At 32.4% G+C, this 20,738-nt stretch overlaps 1 protein-coding gene and 1 long non-coding RNA gene across 3 annotated transcripts in view; one reads left to right on the top strand and one right to left on the bottom strand.

The window, feature by feature from the left end:
- Positions 1–9,338, bottom strand: part of LOC148614276 (tyrosine-protein phosphatase 10D-like) — a 42,370-nt gene extending 33,032 nt beyond the window's left edge. The window contains exon 1 of one of the 2 annotated variants that reach the window (XM_088588293.1): positions 8,869–9,338. In XM_088588293.1, the coding sequence (XP_088444419.1) occupies positions 8,869–8,907 (39 nt within the window). In that variant the 5' untranslated portion in view covers positions 8,908–9,338. Of the gene's footprint in view, positions 1–2,530; positions 2,684–8,868 lie in introns of those variants that run through there. The other variant, XM_088588292.1, reaches the window with a different exon arrangement.
- Positions 9,339–10,291: 953 nt separating this feature from the next.
- LOC148614275 (uncharacterized) lies at positions 10,292–13,575 on the top strand. Its single transcript, XR_015923620.1, has 2 exons — positions 10,292–10,598; positions 11,359–13,575. It is a non-coding gene; the product is annotated as an uncharacterized LOC148614275 (long non-coding RNA).
- The last annotated feature ends 7,163 nt before the right edge of the window (positions 13,576–20,738 follow it).

Raw genomic sequence — 20,738 nt, 5'->3', positions numbered from 1 at the left:
CAGAGTAAAATATTTATTTTCAAAAATTTGCAAATCAGAAATTTTTTTTCAAATACTGTATGGCTAGATCATATATTTTCATTACAATGTGCAATAGAATATTGAGGCAAAAGATTGAAGCTTTTTTTATTTTTCTAGGTTATGGGGGCCAGAACATTTATCCAAATTTTTCCAGACTAAGATATCTATTTACAAAATTTGTCAGTCCCTCATAATCAAATGTTTGTTTCTAAAGCATTTCATTCAAGGTGATTTATTTTGGCTGTTTTTTTTCCTTGCTTGCAAAATTAGCAAAAATGAATCACTTACAAAACAGTAATCACACAGTAATACATGTAAATTTTAGATCATCTCTAAATTTTTATTTCTGCCATAATTGCTAATAAGGTTTTCAAGGTTAAAGCAAAAAATAATCACATATTTGAAATTTTCCTCTTTTCCTTCATTTTGAAAGTGGCAGTATGCCTAAAATTCATAAGAATGCAAAATTCAAATAAAAATACTCTATGGTCTTCAAATCATTTCTGTACTTTCTTTATATTACATCAGAAAAATCTATGTTTTTATATGAGTAGATTCTTTCTGTTTCTTTCACATCTGCTATTTTTAATAACATGAACAATTTTCACCAATAAAACTGCACTTATTATCTTTTACACAAATTGCTATTATTTCTGCATGCAAGTTCACAATGAGGCACATATAGAATGCATTGAGTGGATGGTTTTTATCACTGAAATAAACGACAGTCATTATCTGTTGTAATATCATACTTGATAACATACAATACAATACTTGTCTATTATATCCTGCCAGTAATTGGCCGTAATATTCTTTGGTAAACCACAGAAGAGAAATTCAAAGGTCTAATATTTACATTGCAAACTAGAAAATCTGATTACATACAGTCATAAAATGAAAAAATCAAAGGCTGTTTTGTTTTATTGAAGAATTAATTAGCATTTTTTATGGTAAAAATGTACTAAATTTATTGTGTACTTCTGAATATCATTAGTACTTTAATTATACTGACTGGAAATATTAACATACTAGTGTTGACCCTACAGATTGTTTTGAGAGGGCATTGGTGTTGGTGCCCTGCCTTTTTTTGAGAGGGCGTTGGTGTTGGTGCCCCTGTCTTTTTTGAGAGGGCGTTGGAGTTGGTGCCCTGCCTTTTTTGAGAGGGTGTTGGTATTGGTGTCCTGCCAGCTGTCTTTCATTTATTTCCAATTTTCCCATTAGATATTCATGTTTGCATGATGTGTCTTTAAATTTGCCTTAAACAAGCTTGATTGCCCTTTTTAACCTGTAATAATCTGCTCCTTTATTAAAAATGCTACAGGGGAAACTACTAATAAGTTTTAGATTCAATTTTTCCCAACCTTTTAGAGGTTTCAAGGTAAAGTTTTCAGAACAATTTTCCCCACATTCAAAAGTCTATCACAATTGATATAGTAAGCAGCAAAATGTTTAGATAATAAGGTAACCAAGCAATTATTTGCTCTTAACTACAATTGTTTTAACATGACATAAGTCAGCAGTGTTTTCTCCAAGACAGTATTCTCCCTAAGATTTACAGATAGCATCCTGGTAACCCCTGAATTTCAGCAAAATTATAGCATCAAATTTGTATTGAAGCCTTACAGAAGTTCTCTTCAGATAGCATCCTTGTAAAAAATATAGCATCAGAGTAATGTGATTCTATATGACCCTGAGTAGATCACTACAAGATAAACTGGTCAAACTTTATTTGGGTGTCTTCATTTACAGAACTGTAGAATACTGTTGAATGAGCAAATTATTTAGTGTAAAATGTACTATCAGTTAGAACTGTGCAACCATTTTCATCTAAACTCAACAATTCATTTGTTGGCAAATCTATATAGTTTGCCAAGAATAGAAAGACTTTACCAATCGATGAATAGTGTAGGGCTGATAAGACAAAACAAACAAAAAATAAGTTTGTTTCCTATTACAACTTGGAATAAAAATCAGGGTAGGTAGGTTAAGTTGCTTATTTTCATTTTAGTATTTTTACATTTAGTTTATGAAGGAAAAATAGTGCTTATTGCAAAATGGCAAAAACATGAAAAATAGGGTGGGTAGGATAATAGGAAACACACATCTGTTTTTGTTCAGCCTCAAAATATAAAGTTTACATAATTACATGCACATTATAAGTCATATAGCTATGCCTAAATTTCCTGACTTCTTCTAATTATGTCCTTTATCTGTATTTCCAAATCATTTAAAAAACATAATTCTTCAGGATTTATCATGACAATTAAATAGACTAACAAAAATTAACTCAAAAAGTACCCCAGACTTTTCTATATGTAAGTTAGAATATTGCACCATTATAAGACATATTGAAAAAATCCAAGGTCTTCAAAACATGTAACAATACCAAAAACTACACTAAAACTAAAAAAGTACTTCACATTCACCTGAAAGGGAAATGACAATATTAGACAACAAAAGGTGAAACCCCAATGCTAAAAAAATAAAGAAGAAAACAAAAGTTACTTACAAACAGATACAATAAAATCCATATTGACATTCTTTTACACTTATCCATACAGTACTAGTGTGCATAAAATGATGATAAACTTTACAAGAAATTGTCGTTGATCATTACGTGAATGACAGGGTCGGCCTCAGGCTGATCAATCAGGAAAATACCATCATGAATTAAGTAATCATTCAATTTATCATAAGTCTAAGTTTTTTTCTATTTGTTTGTGTATTTTATAAGAGGGAGTAAGCCACTAAGGTCAAGTTTATATGAGGTTGTGTTAAATTTAATTAATTAATGCATATTTTTGATTTTGACATCCTTCGATAAGGGTCGTAGGGTAAGAATTACAGGAAGTGGTGACGTGAGAATTCCTCTAAAATCGTCTGGATCTCAATGGGTTTTGGCAACTGTACAACCTATGAATGAGGGAAAGCATAAGTCTGATACATAGGCTGAAGAGGTGGCAACAACAAACACAGTCTGTCAAGTACTGATGGGTTTCTAAATATTTGTAAGGGGGCTTTAGTATAAAAATCAAGAGAATATCGGGAAATTTTTTAAGTAAAAGTGTTATAACTATCAAAATTTTCAAAACTAGAACTGTCTGCCTTCCTCCCCTATTGGCAAGGCATTGGAGTTTAAATTACATGTACATATTACAGCATTTCATTTAATGCTAGGCTATGACCATAAACAATAGGACCTACTGAAGAAAACTTAAGTGTCACAAAAATACTTCCAATGTTTGGTTTTATGTAGGTGAAAAATTCAAAATCAGAAGATATCAAGAGATTCTCTGGAAAAATTGAGAACTGCTCAAAATGAGAACAAATCAGGAGTTCCTTGACAGACTGCAAACAGCTGATGAAGATGAAATCTTTTTTTTTTCACCATATCTTCTTATTTACCGGTAGTATGGAAAGGATCATCCTTGTACACAAAGAAACCTTTACCCAGTCTACCCAAAGTTTATACAAATCAAAGTGTGTACATCAGTGCAAGTTGTTATACATTTCATTATTTCATATATGAAACACACTATGACAAAAGAACTTGTCTATTTTTACAAGAAAATATTGTTAAATGTTTCACCTAAGCTTCACTTTAAGTCATTTTATATGATAAAGACTTCCTCTTTAACCTCTTAACTTTTCTTTTTATTATAGAGGTAAGTGGATTACATGCCATTTTGGTACTCTGAAGAACAAAAAAAGATCTTGTTTTAATTTTACACTTCTTACATTTGTTAAAAAAACGTTTTCATTGAAACATACAATAACTTTTAAAATAAATTAAAATACTAAATTTCATTTTTTTTCTTTTCAAGGACAGGACTCTGGTGTCTAAGCTAAGAATGTTTTCTAAAGGATTTATGAGTAATCCTAAATTTATGAAGGCAAAAGAAAAGTAAAAAGAAGAAAATATCTAGCCACATCCTTGTTAAAAGAAGAGGGTTTAATCATTCATACAACCATTCCTTAACATGGTAACCATGCTCATTGATTCAATGCTGTAAGTGTATATATAAATAGTATCGTTTCCTCTTGCTCCTATTAACTTGTGTCATCTTGTCTCGACAACAATCTTTCAACCCCTCTAGTGTTTAATTCCTGTCAACAATGAAAGAAAATAGCAGTGGGAATAAAAACAATAAATACATGTTTAGCATGTAATGGTGAGACTTTGATGTTTACGTGGACAGGTAAAAAAAGGTTACGCCTTACAGGTGTGAATTATAATAAAGGAAGTGCATAGACCCTACAGTGAGAATGTCATACATGTCTAAAAGTACAGTTGTAGAAAGTTCCCACACATACATGTAATTTCATCTAAGAGGTTGATTCAGAAAATGATTAAAGTACAAGAAGAAATTTGATAGATTAAGGAGAAGCCAACAAGGTTACCTTTCACTTCTTTCCTGTCTTGTACACTAGTACAGTGAAATCTATCTAAATTGAACCACTAATGGACCTTACAATTTATTCTGTCTAGACAGATGTACCATTTACCAAGATTCAAGTACATTTACACTGGTGTATAAAGAGACTTCAAAAACATTACAAAGAATCTGGTTTATATAGGTTTCTAGATTAACAAATGTCTCAGAATGTGACAACTCTATTTGCTACAATGCTTCATTAGATCAAATTGATACAGGGAAGATAAAGTATGCATAAAAAGGTCTGAACAATGCTTTGCAAAATTGACAGTTCTAACATCTCTGGGAATTAAAAACCTAGTGTTCCATGTAGCTCTTGAATGGAGCCAGGTACTCTATGCAAAAACAGCCCTCTAGCACATTAGATGCAAACCTAAAGCCATCACACAAGCATTATCATCTCTTCAGGGAAAATTGTCAGAAAAGGGCAGGGTGTCCTCCCAAAAAAGTTCTGTAGGGAACACTACAACCTCTTCATGTAGATGTAAGGTGATCTAACCAGTCTGTTTTGTACTTATGACCTAGAACTGTACTCTGAGGACTATACAATACATGTACAATATACCTCTACCATTGTACAAGATGATGTTACACATGAAATGATTTACTTCAATCAAAGGGCATTAATTAGAACTAGAAAAGGTGGATTTGTTAATGTAGATACCATGCACTGTAGTTCATTTTTTTAAAGGAAAAAAGGCACAATTCCTTAACAGTACTTACTGTTAAGGTATTGTCAGGTTTGATTACTTATGCACTGTAAGTAATTATTCCTGACCTGCATATCATGAATTGTACTGTATGTTTTTTTTTAATATCAGGAAATTAAAAGTGTAATGGATGGACAGATGAACAGCTGACTGGACAAACACATTGATTGCATTTTACTTCTGCAATGAAATTTGTTGATAGGGACATCAACTTGTACATAAAATGTAATAAAATGTTTTTATACTTGAAGGTTTTTCTGACTCTGATTTCTGATTGAATATAAACTATTTAACCACCTAAACAAATGATTTGTTTTTATACACCCACAAGAAAGTTCACCCCCATTCAATATCAACTTTTTGCTAGGGATGTTGTTAACTTAATAACTCATCTTATAAAGAGATGAATTTATCCCACTTAACAATCAACACACATCCGAAGCTGATGTAATAACAAATTATACCAATAACTAATTTTTAATGCTCATTTCTGTCTACATGTAGCTTCCAATTTTCTCATTTCCTCCCTGGTCTAGGACAATAGAAAAACAGTTCATGTATTCATCATGCTCTTCATCATGACCTGACTTTAGTTTTTCCTATAGTCTACCAGACCAGAACATGACTTAGGCCTTAGATATTTTGATAAATTATGGACAGGATATCATATCCATTCTAAGACACCAGGCCATGTTTTATAATATGATGTTTCATGATGAACAAGACAGTTTCATTGTTTCAAAGGCATAAAACTAAATAATCATTGATGACTGGAATCGATTGAAATTAATAGACATTTTAAGCCCTTATTGTCTTGGGATACAGGCATTAAAACTTATATACCAGTGGGTGGGACTGAACCTGATACTTGAATGCGGCTTACAAAGATAATAGGTTTATAGGAACTTGTTATTAGTTTTAAAGGTATGCACAATAATACAAAATGTAGATACTCATCTTGTCTCAGTAAAGATCAAAGAAGATGGTAAGTGACTAATGCACATCTGTATGTACATGGTACATGTAAAACCCAAACTCCAAAGTGGTATTATTTAGTCGAATGTGGTTACTTCCATTTTTTCTGATAAAAACAAAATGTACCCCTGAGCTAAGGATATATAATTACATTGTGTATATTAGGTCAACCTTGAACTGAGTTACCCAAAGAAATCAACTGAGCTTCAACCACTCAACTTCTTACAGTGAGACCTGTCTTAATTTTATCACATTTTTAACTTGAAAAAAAAGTACAACTACATGTACATGTAAATCACTTCTGAGGCAAAATAGTCATCAAATTAACATTTTAAACTACAGTGACACCAAAAATTGACAACCACTGAAATAAATGTAGAATCCTGACAATATCCCAAACATAATATAATATGTCTTAATGTAGAAAAAGGAGTGTTAATTTGACAAAAAAAGACTGACAGATGGACAGACACTTAAAAAACCTTACACAAGCAATAACCAAAAAGAATTTAAATTAGCACAGTGCACTGCTCTTAAGGCATTGTTCTGTAGTTATACATGTACAAAGAATTATTGAACACTAGCAGTGGATTCTAACTAAATTTAACAAGTGGATTCTCACTAAATTTAACATCAGATAGTACAGTGCTATATTATATAGTCTGTACAGTCATGCAGTGCTGTGAAGTGCAGTGCATCAGCTTAAGAAATATATTCGGCTACAAGCAGTACAGAAAATTATTCTATTAAATAGTTTACATGTATATAGAAAATGTATCTATCTTTAACATGCACAAGTACAATGCACAGATATACATGTATATGTACATTAGTAATTATGATTGAACAGAAAAAAATCTATTGAAAAGCTTCTAATACATGTACACAGCATCATGTAAAAAGGAGAAGTGTGTAATCAAGTTACATTTAAATGCATCATACAATGCATACAAGTTTAGGCCTTCAATCACTACAGCACATAACTTTGAAACATGCTTATTCTGTGTTTTTAAAACTAATTCATCTTCATTCATATAAGTATATTAATGACAAATATTATAAAGCAGCAAAACTGTTCATATTGCAGGGATGATTTTACAAGGTCAACCAACAAAGAGGAAATTAACAAATTTTGAAATATATATACAATAAAAAAAAAGAATTGTGACGGTAAAATCTGGATTTCGAATAGTGAAATTCTGCTAAAAACCATAAAAAAATCATCCCTGATATTGGAAATTGGAAACTACAGTGATGCTTCTTTCATGCCAATTGTAACATGCACCTGTACAATCATTTATGTTACATATTAGGGTGGATCCAGGATTTCAGGTTGGGCATAAATAGAACTGAAGGCCAAGTGAATCCAGACAAGACAATTTTTAAGGTAGACTAAGAGTTTGTAAAAATCCAGATTTCATGCCAAAACAATTCGAATATGTCCAATCCCCCGTATGAATATGTACCTGCATGTCTCAACTATGTGTATCCTGAGAGACTAGCAGATTATCATTCACACAAGGATCACTGATTTTACATTTTTATATACTTAATTGAAAATAACAATCATTTCATTATCAATCTTCTTATGGATGAAAAATTTCTGAATATTAATTAAAACCCAAGGTCATTGCATATGTTTTGTCACACTACACTGTACATTTAATCCCCTTTTAATCTTTTTAATTAAGGAAAAATGCACAGTGTTCCTCTAAACTACAATGCAATCACATTGGTTCAGTGTTTTCTTCATTTTCTGAATTCCACCTTTACATGCAGTTTTCTTGATCTAAAGTCAGTTGAAGATACAGTTGGAACAATAAATCTAATTTTTAATTTGATCGACTAAATACATGTACATATAAAGAAAAAAGAATGTAAAAAATGGTTCCTTTCAGAAAAAAAAACCCTATTCTACATTCTGTTTTATGATTCAGATACAAACTATATTTTGTAATGTTGATATCAGTCTGTATACATCTAATGTATGGAGATGTACATGTATGTTTTACGAATTATGTATTGAATACATCTGCAGAAGCATAATTGGAATCCAGGTTTTTCTGATTTGGTGTATGATATTAAGACCATCGTAAAAGGTGCAGAAAAAATACTTATCACTGTCTCTGGAAACACTCGAGGATAGACAAATTTGCTTTGAACTAATAGAAACTCAAAAATGATTGGCCTTGTCAAAATGACTCTGCCAAACAGGCCCTCATGGTCACCATCTAAAACTTGCAGTCATACTGATATTAGGAAAAATTTCTTCTCTAATCAAGTGATTGCCCATTGGAACAACTTAAGATAGACAAAAGTAAAAGCGTCAACTATGTGGACTTTCAAAAAGAGATTTTATGTTTATCGACAAACCAATAAAATAAAAAAAAATAAAGAACATGTAAATAAAAAAACACAATGTTAACTCATGTACATATTATGTAGCTTGGAAACTGAACCCACAAATTGTTTATATTTGATAAGAAGTGATGGCTCTTAACTCTACTATATTAATAAATACAAACAAAAACAATACATGTGGACTGACAGGTTGTACATGTACAATACATGTGTGAAAATATAAATATTTCACAATATTCTTGCGACGTTAAACAGATACAGATATAAAAAAGATTAAGAATACACTTGATACGATTTATTTGTCTTTCTTACGTTGAAGTTGATATTTTATAGTTATTCCATTCCAATGACATTAGGATACTTACCTGTAAAATTAGAATTGGTAAGGTTGCTATCCATTTCATTTCAGCGACGTTCGCAAACTGTCTGTACACATGCGATTTTCACTATCAAATACTCAGTACATACAACGGCATGAATGAATCTTGGTACACAATGACATCACATCCACAAGTTTGTTGTTACAGTGGAGCATTTAAAATATTTTGGATCCACCTCTTTTTGTTGACATCTGACCTTACTCACCTGTGTTCCGGAAGTGAATACTTCCAAACTTCCGGTGTCTTTTTGTTTTGTGAGAATAATACTCCAATAAAGGAGTACCACGAAAGGGGTAGAACAAAATAATACAACAGTATTTTTAAATTGATAAAAAAAAAAAAAAAAAAACACAAAACAAAACAAAAACAAAAACAAACAAAAACAAAAAACCTGCGTGAAATACGTCCAAGAACTACACATTTGTATCTAGCCGTACCGTCTTTTTTTGAGTAACAATCATGTATTATTGGCAAGAACCTGGTTTTTAAGGATGCAAGTCGTTCCGGCCCCAAACCTGTCCGGCCCAAAGTCGTTCCGGCCCAAGTCGTTCTGGCCCAAAGTCGTTCCGGCCCCAGTTTTTTTTATTGAATCTTCTGTGGCTTCCTCTGCTAATTCAGGTTCAGTATCTTTGCAGGCTTGGCATATAAAGTTGCGTTCTCCCCAGTTGCGGTACTCTGCTATTGTGATACCTGTGCCACATTTTCGCTGTTGCCATCTAGAACAAGAGTCACACGATGCTGTATTGGTCTTACTTCTGTCGTACAAACTACACAAGGATACATCATGAATAAAGTTTTTTTTTTCAAATAATGAAGAACTAAGATTCGGTTGTTATTTATATAGACCTGACATGCGAGTTGTTTTTTTTTTCTCAGCTTGGGCATATGTTTTTTTATAAAAAACTAATTGTAAAAACAAGTGAAATTTACCATCAAAGACATAATCCAATCAAAATGTATCATCAAAAACTATTACCGCCAATCAATTAAATCATCAAAAATTATTACCGCAAATCAATTAAATCATCCAAAATTATTACCGCCAATCAATTTTTAATACATTCTTTAACATCAATTTATTGATTAAATCATTTATAATTAGCAGTGCATAAGTAACTAATTAATTACTACATCTGATTACTCTCTTAATCTTTATTAATGCTCTTAATTATGAAATAATGTGATAAAACATTACAAAAACAATGTCTATGGTTCTTGACGGAAACATTATGAGTACACATTTGTTGACTAATCTTTATAAAAAATATGCGACTTCGGTAAAATCTCAAATAATTTATCTTAATTCATTGACTAATTGGTAAAATTAAATATTTTTATTTTGGGGACGGATCGACTTGGGGCCGGAACGACCGAGGCCGGAACGACTTGGGGACGGAACGACTGGAAAACGTTTTTAATAATGGCGAAACAAGCGTTACACGACTGCTGGTGACTTGTATTTTTCAGTTGGTAAGCATGGGTCCTTCCGAGCTATATCTTATGTCAGTGAAAGCCAACACAGTCTACAAAATCACAAAAAAAGCCCAGAAACCAACACCGTGGACATCAATCTGATCAGCACCATCATCATAGTACATCTAATTGGGACCAACAACTTATGCAAAACTTGGAAAGCACCAACATATTATAAGCTGCACCATGTCACCTGCTACACATTGGATGGAAACCAATCATTCCACAAACCCAAATCAGCCGTAAGCATAACATAATAAAACTATTGATATTACTTGGAGGTGACATAGAAAATAATCCAGGTCCTAAAAGAAAGCGTAATAAAGGGAACCTAGATTCTAGCGGGAATCAAATGAAAGTATTCTAGGGACACAGACCAGACATGGGAAACAGACACACACAGTGAAAAACATAAAACACCAACATATTACATACAAATTAACCAAAGTAAATAAGCAACTCGAATCCACTAAAAACTGGGAGCATAACAAAATAAGAAAATGAGATTGAAAGATCTAGTTAAACGATGTTCCTTCTCTTGGATCTGATCAGCTATAAACTCAGCCTCATAAGAATAAAGGAATGGGTCAGCAATTTGTTCCGATTGTAATTCCGACCGTTTGTTGAAAAAAAAAACGCACCCATCACACTGGACAGATATGTTGTCGATGCAAAATTCCATCATTTTGAAAACATCTTCTACGGTATATTTGGAAGATGATTTGGAATTATTTTTTTACAAAGTATGAGGAATCTCTACCAAGAACAACTACATACTTGTATTTAGGTGTAACGTCTTTTTTAGAGTAACAACGATGCATAATGTTTTTGAGTGGGAATTTTAAATGAGTATGTGGAATCGAAGTATACAATGTTGAAAAATCATAAGTTTTTAACTGAATATATACGGGTAATATAATTATGAAAAGTCGAAAAATCATAGGTTTCAATGCTATTGTTTTCTGATGATAATCTTGAGTTGAGGAAGAAGATCTTTCGAAGTTTTCAGGATCCTCACCGAATTAATACAACTACGGGAGTAGCAAGTGTCGTGGTCGGACTGGAGACCCTCTTTGTCAGCTGTAAGTATAGAAGTTAAAAGCTTTGAAAGCAGCTGTTAGGTCGTACATTTTGCATATCCAGCGATGTAGCGTTGTTTGTATTAATTCTTATGGAATTCAAGAATCCAGTACACAGACGGTAGATCTCTATCATCGTCTTTGGTAGAGAGACCAAAAAAAGGAGAGCACAGATTTATAGTATTCCACTATCTCTGCTTTGGAGAGTATGATGGCAGTGTAGGTCTTATTACAGCTATTATTTTGTACGTCTACCTTTGACAATAAACATTGGATTTAATACTTTTGCAGAAAAAAAAAGTTGTTTTGGGTTTTGTCCGCTGGTATTACAACATACATGTGTATTTCTCATATACGGTAGACAATGTTTTTGCTATATGGACGTCTTGAAAACTGAAGTAGCATTGACACTCATTTACATGTACCTACTTAAAACTTTCATACGAATCAAATGATTCAAACACAAGTCTGGATAAATCAACGTTGATTAACTTTCAGAAAGACTTAGATAAAATTAAATTCTCTCTGAGGGATGTTACAACCAAAAGTGATTTAAGTGAAGAGACAAAAGATCTTGTTAAAATTGTTGATCTTGAAAATGTGATTACAGAGATAGTAAAAAAATATTTAGTAAGTTTGAATCCACTCTTGAAAAGAAAATGAATGACAAAATTACTAAAAATCAGACTGAGAAAGTTAGAACAACTCGAGGCAAATGAAAACCATGTGAGAAAAGATCTGAAAGAAGCATACATGTTTAAAATTGCAAAGGTTGCAAATGTAAACAGTAACTATACAATGAGCAATATTCGGGAAAAGAAATATCAAAGTGTACAATTTGGCGTTAGAAACAAGATCTCCGTCATGATTTCATTGAGATGATAAAATTGTGAAACTTTAAGATCGAGATATTATAGCAATCCAACCCTTCCTGCTGATCTAGTAAGTAGACCGTTAATTGTTAAGTGCTTTAAAGGAAACAGTTGCAGAACAATGTGAAATTTGTTGATGTGACTTCGCGTAACATGGCATTGATATATAGGATGGATAACACAGGCCTTTTGGATCAAACGTTCAAACGATCAACTTCATCTGTGGTATCTATGGCAGAACACATGATGACGTACATGTACACATGAAGTTCGTATCAACCGAAGACCGATGGAAGGGAAGTAACTCTTATTTATTTCATAGTATAAATTGCTATAATTGTGATATCGTAGTATACTGTATTATTAGGAACTTAAGTTTTAGAAATTACATTTTCTCTTTGATTAGATTTTGTAAAAATGAGGGTGAAATTCATACATTCAACTGTTTCACTCCTTAGAAAATATGCTAACCATCTAATTGATGTATGCTTATTTTATTTCTTTCTTTTGTATATTTTATGCAGGTCCTATCTTTCTCATTTCTACTAGAAATTTGTACTTTTTCTAAAAGAGGAATAATGCTCCCAGTTTTTAGTGGAGTCCGAGTTGCTCATTTACTTTTGTTACTTTGTATGTATTATTTTAGTTGCTTTATGTTCTTTGCTGTGTTAGTCTGTTTTCCATGTCTGGTCTTTGTCTTTAGATTACGTTAATTTAATTTCCGCTAGAATCTTGGTTCCCTTGATTACTCTTATAAAGAATAAAATGATTTTTGTCATGACTGTTGACTCAGTAATATCAATTAGTAAAATATCACATGATAGTTTGAGAAAACTCATATGGATACATTGAAAATTCTACACATGGAGCACAAAACTATATTGAAAAAGGCAATAGATTTTCTTTCCTGAAGACGGGTAGCTCTAAAAACTGTAGCGTGGATTCGAACTACAGATCTCAACATTCAGTGATAATTTTAGAACTATAATTTAGTCCGTTTGTTCGTGGCAAGGGACTATGGAAGTTTAATAACTCTTTGTTTTATTATCAAGATTACAATAATTTGGTTAAAAATTAAAAGAAATAAGGTTAAAAGACAATATTGTGCTCTGCTTTACAATTTAGAAAATATTGAACGTGTGTGTAATGAACATTTATAATTGACAGTTAATAAACAATTATTTCTTTAGACTTTGATGATAGTGATAAGAGGGAGAACCATTTCATATGCTACATGTGTAGTTTTATAAAAAAAAAGAAAAGGGGAAGAAGAAATTGAATTACAGAAATAGAAATACCTGAGAAAAAGTTTCGATAATTAAGTTTCAGATTACAGATTTGGAAGCTAAAAAATTAAAACAAGAAAATATCAGAGAAGAGAAAATGAAAGGGAAAGTAATTAGATCAAGGGTTCAGTGGATTTAAGAAGGTGAAAAGCCCACACAATATTTTTTGTGGCTTGGAATCAAGAAACTTTACTAGTAAAAATGTAATCAAGGGAACCAAGGTTCTAGCGGTAATCAAAAGAATGTAACCCAGGGACAAAGACCAGACATGGAAAACAGACATACACAATAAAGAACATGAAGTAACTAAAATCATACATACAAAGTAACAAAAGCAAATGAGGAACTCGGACTCCGCTAACAACTGGGAGCATGGACCAGCTGCACCGGTAGGGTAAATTATACTTACGATTGAAATAGAGAATAGTACTGTTGTCAGGAAACAGTTTGATATAAATAAGGAAACTAAACTTTCCGATGAAATCTTGTATGCAAGTAGAGATAATCTTATGAACAGATGAACCGTAAATACAATAAATCATCATTTAAAAGGTTTAGTATGGAGAAAACTAACCGAGGAAGCAAAAAATGTGTTTAGAAGGGGAGATTAATGTAACTGAAGCTGCTTCAACATTACACAAATTAAAAAATAAATTATCAAGTTTTTGGCTTTTCTACAGAGTTTTTCAAATTTTATTTGAAGGATTTAAGATTTTTTATTGTGGCTTACATACAGGGGAATTATCAGTCGCCCAAACACAAGGAATAATCATTTTCCTTCCCAAAAATAGTAACTCAAGACATTTTATGAAAAATTGACGTCTCATTTCTTTATCAAATACAGTATATACAATAGGCTCTGGAGTTATTGCAAACAGAATTAAACACGTTTAAGATTAATTGAATAATTTGGATAAGGCAGGTTTTATTAGTGGGAAATGTATTGGATATAACATTAGATTTATATATGATATATTGGAATAGATAGAAGATAAAGATATTCCTGGCTTATTGCTATTGATAGACTCAGAGAAGGCATTTGATTCAATATCTTGGGGTTTTCTCATGAGTATTTTGCAGTTTTTTTTATTTTGAAGATTTTATTTTTAGTTGGGTTAAGGTTTTTTTTTAATTAAAATATAAGATCAACTCTCTTACTAGGATATAACCTGTCCGACTTTTCAAATTTGCCGTGGTTGTTGACAAAGAGATCCACTATACCCTAATCTTTTTATTTTATGTGCAAAAGGTTAGCTATTAAGATGATGGAAACTAGAAGGATTCAAGGTAAAGAAGTAACACAATTAGAGCATAAGTTATCACAATTTGACGATGACACTTCCCTTATTTCAGATGGAAGAGAAATTGACGATGACACTTCCCTTATTTCAGATGGAAGAGAAATTTTCTTAGTGAAGCTTTGGGAGAACTGGATTGGTATGCTAAACTATTTGGGCTAAAATTATTTTTTATAAAACACAAGTGGTATGGATTGGGAGCAGGAGGTTCAGTGAAGAAATATGTCGTGACAGGACTTTGTCTTAGGAATCAAATACTTTCAGAATTTTGGGTGTTAACTTTGGTGTAGATCTAAATAATAAAATATCCATTAACTATGAAAATAGACTTCAAATTCTTCAAATCTTCAAAAGAAAAAAAAAAAAAAAAAAAAAAAAAAAAAAAAAAAATTGCCACAACTTCGTCCAATAGAAACTTGAAGTTAAAGGGAAAATTTCTGTAGAACAGGAAACACATATGGTTCCTGTTCTCAACTATTTGTTTTTTAACATTGCGTCATTCTATACTAGTTATTTTTAGGAAAATAAATGATATATTGATATATTTTTTTTGTTGTATATGGATTTCTTCGGTACACAGAATTAAGAAGTTAGTTTTATATGTGGATTATATGCATGGCGGCTGAAAGGTGATAGATGTCAATTATTTTATTACTGCACTTAAATGCTAATGAATAAGAAAGTATCCAATTTAGAATGTAAATGGTTTAAGATTCTTTATACCATGTTAGATAAGAAAGGTTACATAATTTAGGAAATAACAATTCTACAAAAATATTATCAAGTATAAGAAATAAATTTCGGAATGATATATTTATTGCATGGCTATTATTTTTAGAAAGAGAGGACAATACAGGTTAGAACTATTTATTTTCTACACCATTATGAATAAAAATATTCTTGCTGAAAATAAACCTACATTGTATAGAGAATGGTTAACGAAAGGAATGGTTTTTTGTCAATGATATAGTGAATGAGTGTGGAAGATTTCTCCCCACTCAAGAATTACATAATTGATTTAATGTTACAATAAACATTATGAATATAGCAGTGTTATATCAGCGCTATCTAGACTGGCAAGGTCACATTCGTCTGTGGAAAGTAAACTTCAATGCCCCTTGTTTTCTTATTTATTATTACTATTAAAAAGACAAAGGGTGTATGAGATATCTATCAGGTATTCATACAAAATATTATTCCAAATGGACAGAAAAGATGGGGAGACTCTTTATAATTTAGTGATAATAAATAGAGATAGATGTTCAAACTTCCATTTCTAGCCACGAAAAATACAAAATTACAGTAGTTACAGTTTAGAAATAACCATGGAATTATAGCAACAAAAATTTTATGCATGATCAAAACTTTCGACAGCCCAGCTTGTACATTTTATGGTGATGACACAGAAGCTACACAACGTTTTATTGAAGGTATAGACACCTGGTTTTTATCAATGGTATAAGCCATATATTTAATATGAAAATTTTTCGTTTTGGTGATGTGTCAAAGAATTATTAAGGAGAACCAACAAATTATATTAGGCCTGAAAAAGTATATTTATGATATGAGATATTTCAAAATGGTACTTATTATCTGCACTACGAAACAAAAAAAACTATTGAAAGATTTATATTTTCTAGAAAAATGCATTGCTGTCAAAAACAAATTACAAAATTATTACATATTTCAAAATGAGTGGAACAAATTTGATTTCATAACATATATATGATTTGATAGTCAAATGATGGAAACATTGTTTTTAATATACAATTTTCAGTATAGTGCATAACATGAAATATAAATATTTTATCAAACACAAACCATTATTCATATTGTGCTGCTAAAATGATATGCTATCAGACAAAACTATACTGTGTTTTATTCAGTTTCCCTGCGGAAGGGAGGTAGTACATCAATATTTTTTTTCATACTATGCAAATCGAAAACAAACCATTTTTGTATATCTGCACGTTGACTTAAGAGCTTAATTTCACTATTGACAAAATATCTATTTGTCAAATATTGTCTTTTGAAATATTATCATGTTAACTATTGATCGAAAGTCATATCTTAAGATTTATATAGGTTATTTTGTGAAATGTACTAACAAAATCTAGTAACTATATTTATTCAGATAATTGTAGTTTGATACTAATGTTAACGAGGCCTTGATAAGGTACCGGTACTTGATATTTTTAACTAACAAATGTACAGATGCAAATAAAATACTAAAAATCAAAAAGAAAAAAAAACTTTCATAGGTTTCGAAATTAAAGACCTCACAGCCTTTACCCACTCTGATAGAAAATCAATGTCTTCTTATTCTCGTTTTATCCATTTTGTTGCGTAGTTCTCCACGGCATCCGTAAGAGCTTAAGAGTTATAATTCCATTAATGGAGTGTGATTTACGGTGCTTCAGAGAGATTTGTTTCCGATGATGTTTAGATCTCCCGTAATGACTTGACCGGAAGGACCATATTTGAATTGAGAGTTTTTGCAAGAATAGTTAGGCGGTTTAACCTTGAAGTCCTCAATCTCGAGGTTCTGCAATTACCATTCATAATTGGAAATTTTGGATGCAATGGGTGAAGTATAGGAATATGAAATAATCGGTATTGATTTGTCTCTGAAATACGGGGAGGTTTGTTCTTCGCGTTTTTGTGATGGAGGATGCTAGCCAAATTAATTGCATCCATACCTTTGTTAACAAACGGTAGTGGGAGAAATGATCTTAAACAGGAATGCATCGAGCAATTTTGCCTATGTGAATATCCTGTAAATTGGTCAAACTGCGGTGTCTGCTGCAATGATTGTGATATTTTGCATCATATGTTATATTATAGAACTATGTACCAATAACTATGAACTGTAAAAACATACAAACGTACAATGGCTATGCTGCAAAAGCGAAAACTTCAATGTTACAACTGTTACATTCCACAGCTACCGACTACTATCATTCAAACTTCTATGAACCTATACATGATGAACATCCCACCATGGAATCAATTAAATCCAGCTACAGCCCACAGAGTCAGTAGTCCAAGACAAAGACTATCAACATCATCACAAAGAAAAAGTAGCAACATCAAACCACAATCCGACAGCAACGTATTCGATATACCAGATAAACGGCGTCCTATGCAAAAGTTTTATGGCCGCTATCATGAACAGGTGGATCGTTACGATGTGTCAATCTACATCATGAAAACTAATTTGTTCAACGTGTCAAAGTTTTCCTTTCCTCATAATCTCCCTTGACTTGACTATTTATTATCATTTGGCGATTGTCTCTTGCAAAGCAGAGGACGCTTACCTTATCTGTGCACCAGGCCCATGCTGCCAGTTTTTATCGGAGTCCGAGTTTTGTTACTTTGTATTATTTTGGTTATTTTATATTCTTTGCCGTGTGTGTCTGTTTTCTGTGTCTGGTCTTTGTCCCTGGGGTACATTCTTTTGATTTCCGCTAGAATCTTAATTCCCTTTATAAACCATTTAGGACATTTGGGACCCCTTCAGGAACTACATCTTCGACAGCATGAATTAACATATTCCATCGAAAACAGTACGATCTAAAACAAACTACTACGGGTAAATCATAAGATTAGGAAAATGTTAAAGGAAAAAGTACGTCAAGTCGAGAAAATCTGACAACTTTGGAATCTTCCCCCTCAAAGGCAAAGGCAAGCTAATCTGCGATAGCAAGATAAAAACCGAGATACTAGTAAAACAATTCAAATCTGTATTCACTATCGACAACAACCAAACAAATAAATGAACCCATTAAGCCATTAAAATAATAGGGATGTAAAAATCATCTGAATTACTAATCGGTTAATCGTTAGAATTTTTGATAGGTTAACCGGTTAACCGGTAGATTTGTTATCAAGGCAATTACAACCAGGAAATTTCCCTTATCGTTTTCTATTTGATTTGGTTTGATATATAAAATAGGTATATTAGTTAATTAAACTAAACTTTATACTAGTGTATATGTATTAAAATGCTTAATGGAAAATGATCCAGTAGAATCATATCAACTATCGCATTTGTAATGAGTTCAGATTGCGATGATGAAAATGTTTGTGTCTTTGGCGAGTTCACAAATTCGTTGATTGACGCATGTGATGCTTTTTCCAGGGTCTGCGAAAATGCTGATGAGGAATTCAACTTTACATAATTTAGTATGTTGCTTGTAACGCCTATGTATGCTAGTTGAAAGTCATATAGTTAGTATTTAACACTCTTTTCATCTGCACTTCTCTTAACATAAGACCAAACTTTTAATAGACGGCGACATTTTCACTTCTAATTGCTATAGTCATCAAAGAGTGCGAAACAGTGTTGACCACATTTCAGACAACCAAGCACTAAAAATAGATTTTTAAATAGATATTTTGAGAACTATTGAAAAAAAACTTCTAATGTGGTCAAATAACCTTCGCATGTCTTAATTAGATAACAGTTTGATAGTACAATATACTGTTGAAAAAACCGCAATAAAATCAAATAAAAATAATCATAACATGAACGGTTAACCAAGTAGCGTTTTAGGTATTCGATATTCGGTACCTCCGATGGTTTACCGTTTCCACCCCTTGACGACAAACGGACTAGAAAAACTCACAGACAGTAAATCCATCTAAAGCGTCTGGACCCGATGATATACTTAATCGTACACTCAAAGAGTGTATCATTGTCACATACATTGCACCCGGCACCAAGGTTACAAGCCACATTTCAACGTGTAGAGCCAGGCTCGCTTACTAAGGACTTGCGGACTACTAACATCTCCTGTATATTTAAGAAAGGAGACAAACGTGCAGCTGAAAACTTAAAACCTGTTTCACTAACCTCAGTATCAAGCAAATTATTGAATCATATCATCTATAAACATATCTTGAATCACCTGGAAAAACACTACTATACCTGGTGACTGCTTGATGTGTAAAAACAGTGGAAGATCATAATATTCTACAAGCCGACCAGGAAAACCTAAAAAATAGGCTTAAAATTGGGGAATGAGGTTCAACGCCAAGGAGTGTTACACCATTAGCAACCGCCAGAGATTTTACACTCTCAACAATCATATCCTGCAACAGGTACAAACAAAACCCTTACCTACGTTGCATGTATCCGAAGACCTAAAGTGGTCTACTCGCATAATGCATAACAAATGTGACTTAGAAAGCAAAGTCCGTCCTTGGCTTTCTAAGTAAGAATCTCAAGTACTGCTCATTAAAATGCAAAAAACTCGCCGATATCCCACTAGTAAGATCAACGATGGAGTACTGAGCTATCTTGTGGCTAATTTACAATTGGGGATTTAAACAAGGAAGAGCGAGTGCATGATAACGACCATAAAACTTCTGACTTCAATCTTGTAGCAACATAACCTTGTTCCAGAAGCCTATTTGTTAGAGTTCTAGCGCGATACAAAAAGTCTGCGTAGTTTCGGCAAGCTCTGTCATAACGTATGAGTTGCGATATGAACACTCCATACGCAGGAGCCGAAGTGATGTTGCCACAGATGAAAGGAAAGTTGACAATTCTGAATGAAAAGTCATCACGTTTGTCGTAAAGTTTGGTCAACAATTTTCCTTTACCATCGATTTCTAAGTGTAGGTCAAGATATGAGGCTGACTTCACAGTGTCTGTAGTATCCTTTATCTCAAGTTCTTTTGGGTAGATGCGATGTATCAAATCCCCGAAATTAGGATTGTTTAAAGATAATACGTCATCTATATAGCGGAAACTGAGATTGAAGGATCTAGCCAAACGATATTCTTTCTTTCTGATCAGATCAGCTATAAAGTCAGCCTCATAAGAGTGAAAGAATAGGTCAG

Source organism: Perna viridis, chromosome 6 (genome assembly GCF_037379345.1).
Source record: "Perna viridis isolate PV_CMFRI_1.1 ecotype Kerala chromosome 6, ASM3737934v1, whole genome shotgun sequence".
NCBI classification, from domain to species: Eukaryota; Metazoa; Mollusca; class Bivalvia; order Mytilida; family Mytilidae; genus Perna; species Perna viridis.
This window is presented reverse-complemented; position numbering and strand designations above follow the sequence as displayed.